Source organism: Zootoca vivipara, chromosome Z1 (assembly GCF_965207765.1).
Source record: "Zootoca vivipara chromosome Z1, rZooViv2.hap1.1, whole genome shotgun sequence".
Classification (NCBI taxonomy): domain Eukaryota; kingdom Metazoa; phylum Chordata; class Lepidosauria; order Squamata; family Lacertidae; genus Zootoca; species Zootoca vivipara.
In genome coordinates, this window is record NC_142583.1 from 47,923,901 (window position 1) to 47,928,443 (window position 4,543).

A 4,543-nucleotide genomic window follows, 5' to 3' on the forward strand; every position below is an offset into this window, starting at 1 on the left:
ATTTTTTTCGTGGTGTGCTTCATTTTGTGTTGAATCATCACAGTCCTCATCTTCATCTTTTTCTTCCAAATCACAGTCACCATCATTGTCATTCTCACATTCATCTTTTTCAGTTTCAAAAGCTTCATCTTCTAGAAAATCATATTCTGCCATCACCATCTGAAATTGTTGCTGTAACTCTTGCCGTTTTGTCTCCTCTTGACATAGTTCTATTCTTGTTTCCCACATTAAGGTCAAAACAGACCGCTGGAACTCAGGGGAACACTTTTTTGTTGACATAGTTCAATCCTGCCAAGGTCAAAACTTGTCACGTGGGGTGGAATATGATCACAGTTTATTTTCTCGACTCCATTTAAACAAGCTGGCTGCATTCTTCAAGTCTTATTGACAATAAAGTTCGAACTCACATTTCACAAACATTTAAACCAAAAAAGAATTTCCACAAAGTTCAGAAATACAGTGAAATAAAAATTGACTTATAAATCCTGATCAACTCACTGGGTTGTCTGGGCTGCCGGCTCCCGAGGAAAAGAAAGGTTTTTCTTAGTCTTTACCTCTTGCTGCAGGGCACTCACAACCACAGTCTCTCTCCCCTTTCACCCTGCATTTAGGGGAGATTCTCTTTGATGCCTTTGAGGGATCCTTTTAAGTTAAGATCTTCTGTTTACGGCTTCGGGTTTCTGTTTACTGTCTCTTATGTTACCGTGGGTGGGGTGGCTTCCTCTTTCCCCCCTCTCTCCCAAATCCAAATTGCCTTAATTTAAATTCCAAACAATCCAAATTACTCACAGTCTATTCATTTGCTAATTATTCTTGGAAGAATTGGCCGCCTCCACTTCCCAGACTCGCAGCTTCGCGCTCTCAGAGCAGCAGTGTCAGCCTGTCCGCCGCGGTTCACCTCCTCGCTCTCGGGGGCTTAAACAAAGCCGATCCGGGGAGGAGAGAGCCCGCTTTTGGCGCCGCCAGGCAAAATCCGTCCCCAAAAAGCTCGATTTGGGGCTTTTAAGGAGGTTTTGCTTCGCTGGAGCAATTCCCTCCACCTCTGAAGCGCCGAGGTCCGCTCCGCTGATCGGACCCCCGTCTGAGCAAAGATGGCGCGGTCAACCGGAAGCCCCCATGAACAATTATAATCAAAATAAATCCACAGTTACAAATAATAATAGTAATCCAGATTAAAATCCAATGCCATTTGGTCACACTCTAGAAACCTCCCATCTCCCACAATATGTAAATAAGCCTGTCTTTTGACCTAAATCAATTCTTTTATACATTAATTTTCTGTGCGTTTTTTATCATGCAGACACTTCTTCCTGAAGTAGACAATCCCTACTCTAAGAAACTGAGATCAATGATTGATCATCTGCAGAGCAAAACACCTTATTCCATGAAGGTAACAGATTAAATTTCCCTTGCAATGCTGTTTTCAAATGCTTGCTGAACTGTGCAGTTTTGACATGGGGATAGCAAACAGAACTTCTTTCAAACCTTTTCTGCTTTTGTGTTCAGTGAAGTTGAAAGGTACAAGACTCAAGGCAGTATTTTTGAATTCTTAAAACCTGGATCACATTTTTTCTTTTCAGATCCTGATTGTGAAGCAAAGGGAGCAAGCAGAAATGGCTTTCAAACAATTCCTGGTTGAAGACAAGAGTATTTATGGAGGAGCTTCTTACGTGGATTTCTTGTGTTGTGTTCATAAAGAGATTTGTCAGCTGCTCACCTAATGGATGCTAGAATATTAATTCTCTTTGCATTTTGTCAAAAGGGACTATTTTTAAGTGACCAACCACCAGAAGGTGCTTTTTAATGCTACCTTTTTGTACAGTTTCTAATTTCATACACTAGTGCCCCTTTTCATAATAATGTAGCATAGGAAAGTCTGTGCTCAGGTATAACTCCTATGGGAGAGCATTTATTGTTCTTTAAAAGGAAAAAATATTTCTTATGGCAAGATCTGGAATCCTGGAATCTTTCAATGCTTAAAGCATGTGGTTTTCATTTCATAAACTTTCAATAAATTGCAAAGCATTATAAAGTTGTTACCTTCGATTTTTAGTGCTCATGAACTGATCGTTTTGTTCTCAGCCCTGTTATGTTTTGGTCTATTTACAGTCTCTTGAGTTGATATACATTTAAGTAACTTCTTTTCACATTGTGTGCATGCACCATGGTAATCAAAATACCAAGTTAGAGCACTTTCCTTAGGATAAAAGGCTTAAAACAGGGGTAACAGACACAGTGTCTTCCAGACATTGACGAATTCCCATCCCTGACCATTGGGCCATGTTGGCTGAGACTGATGTGAGTTCTAAGCCAACATCTGGAGACCATACTGCCTGTTCCTGTTGCTTAAAGCATTTGTGGCGGATAAAGCAGAGAAAGTGGGCAAAAGCTTTTCTCCCTCTTGTAACATTAGAACATTTAGTCACTCAATGAATGGCTGCTGTAAATAGGTAGGTTTTTAGTCTGAGCCAGCAAGGTGCTACTTACGAACTAAACCAGTGGTTCCTAATTAGCTAAGTATTGTAGTCCTCATTTTTCCAAAGCCAAGCTATGGACCTCATACTTTTTGGAAAATGTTGATATATCTGGAGTAGTTTTTGCTTTGTGAATGGTGTCACCATACCCTCCAACATGTCCCCAGTGCAGAACCGGGATGCCATCTTCTGTACTGCACTCCCACGTGAATCTCATTACGCGCACGAGAGCACAACGCCCCAAAATGTGTGTGGTTTTGGGTGCCACAATCTCATGTGTTTTGGGGCACCCCCAAAAGCAGGCTGTCCCAGACAACTGATGGGTTTGTGCCATGGACTCACTGGGTAGGTTATGTGGACCCCCAATTGGGAACCACTACATTAAACCGTTAAATAAACTAGGACACTTTTTCTTAACAGCTTGATACATTTTCCATCTTCATCTCAGTCTATCCTGTGTTCTGTTGCATCGTAACAGAAACAGTCTTTCATTACAAGAAGCCACTATTGCTATGCTACACTGTTCTTGCAAAAGGACCCTACCTGACCAGACTTAAGTGTCCATGATATAGTCCACCATGTTTCCATAAGTGCCTCTAGGAAGTGCATAAAGGACATTAAGCCATCTCCTGGTGTTCATCCCAAGCTTCTGGTGTTTGAAAGTATATTGTCTCTGATTATGAGTTTTCGTTCAGCTGTTGATGGATGTATATGAATGTCTGATTCTTTTAAAAAGCCATCTAAATTTGTAGAACATAATATTCTTCAGAAGCTGGAAATTACTACCATGAGAAATAAACTATTACTTTAGTCCTACAGTAGCTTTTATCATTACTTAACTAAGACAATTTTAAAATCTGAATAGTGTTAACTGCTGTAGAATCATGGCAGTAAACATATTTTACATCCCCAATTTTCTTGGAGTCGGTATTATACAGGATGCAATCAATCTCATCTAGTGGTGTCTTCTCTCATGTAGGATGTGAAAATACACTGGTGTTCAAAAAAAAAATCATAGGTTGCACAATAAACTGTCTTTAGAATTTTGTTTCTGTTCCACTAGGTGGCAACTCTACCTAATGAAACCAAAAAGGTTGACCCGAGGCACATTTGATACTGCATAAACAGTTTCACAGCTGAGTTCTCATTTACAGACTTGCATAAAATCAGTTCTATGGAAAAATGTATTACTACAAGTTGTCAACTGTCCATCTTTGTAAGATGTTAGTACAGTAGTGAGCTCCACAGCTGAATGCATGTTTTCTATTAGTGAACTTTTCATGTCATATGGCTATTGATGGATTATATGGTGCTGTTGTTCAGTTCCTCGGCTCCCAATTCTCCTGCTGTTGATCTCTCATGTGGCTAAACTGATGTGGGTGCTCAGCTAATAGAACATGTGTAAGATTGTGTGACTAGATTTCAGGAGGGCTTTTTTATTATTATTTAAGGAAGCTTTGCGAGTATCAAAAGGTTGTGCACTTGATTAGGTAAGTAAGGTCATCGCTGTTTACCTACAATAGTAAATTATCAGATTGGAAACAAAATAGGGCCAAAAAGTTAAGGTAGTGGTTTCCTAAATTATATCCTAGATATGAATAAGTATAGCTGCCAACTTAAAATATAAAATCTAGCTCAAGAAGGGCCTGTGCTCAGTGGCTGTTTAAAATACTCTGATCTAGCTCAGTTGATCAGAATGTGGTGCTGATAACTCCAAGGTTGCAGGTTCAATCCCCATTTGGGACATCTGCATATTCCTGCATTTTATTTATTTATTGAATCTATATATGCAATGCAGAGGGTAGTCCAACACCCACCTTTATATATAAATTGATACTGGCCCAGTCACAGAGTAGGACCTCAAGAGTAATTTTATATAGCATATACTTAAAATTATAGCAGCACGTTTCCCCCCACATACAGTTTGATTCAAGCTGCTTGAACCTGAATTAAGCCTAATAACATTTGGTGCACCTATGAGAAAGCTAGGGTTTAAATTTGCAAAGCTGAATGTGAAAACTGACAAGAACCCGCTTATGAAAATATATAAAATAAAAGCAAGCATCCAA

The 4,543-nt window shown here is 39.6% G+C and overlaps 1 protein-coding gene across 5 annotated transcripts in view; it reads left to right on the top strand.

Annotated features, from left to right (window-relative positions):
- The window catches only part of SEC24D (SEC24 homolog D, COPII component), a 61,179-nt gene extending 57,889 nt beyond the window's left edge, over positions 1–3,290 (top strand). For all 5 annotated transcript variants that reach the window (XM_035111604.3, XM_060278560.2, XM_088660384.1 and 2 more), the window contains 2 exons: positions 1,301–1,390; positions 1,581–3,290. In XM_035111604.3, the coding sequence (XP_034967495.1) occupies positions 1,301–1,390; positions 1,581–1,721 (231 nt within the window). In that variant the 3' untranslated portion in view covers positions 1,722–3,290. The remainder of the gene's footprint in view (positions 1–1,300; positions 1,391–1,580) is intronic.
- The last annotated feature ends 1,253 nt before the right edge of the window (positions 3,291–4,543 follow it).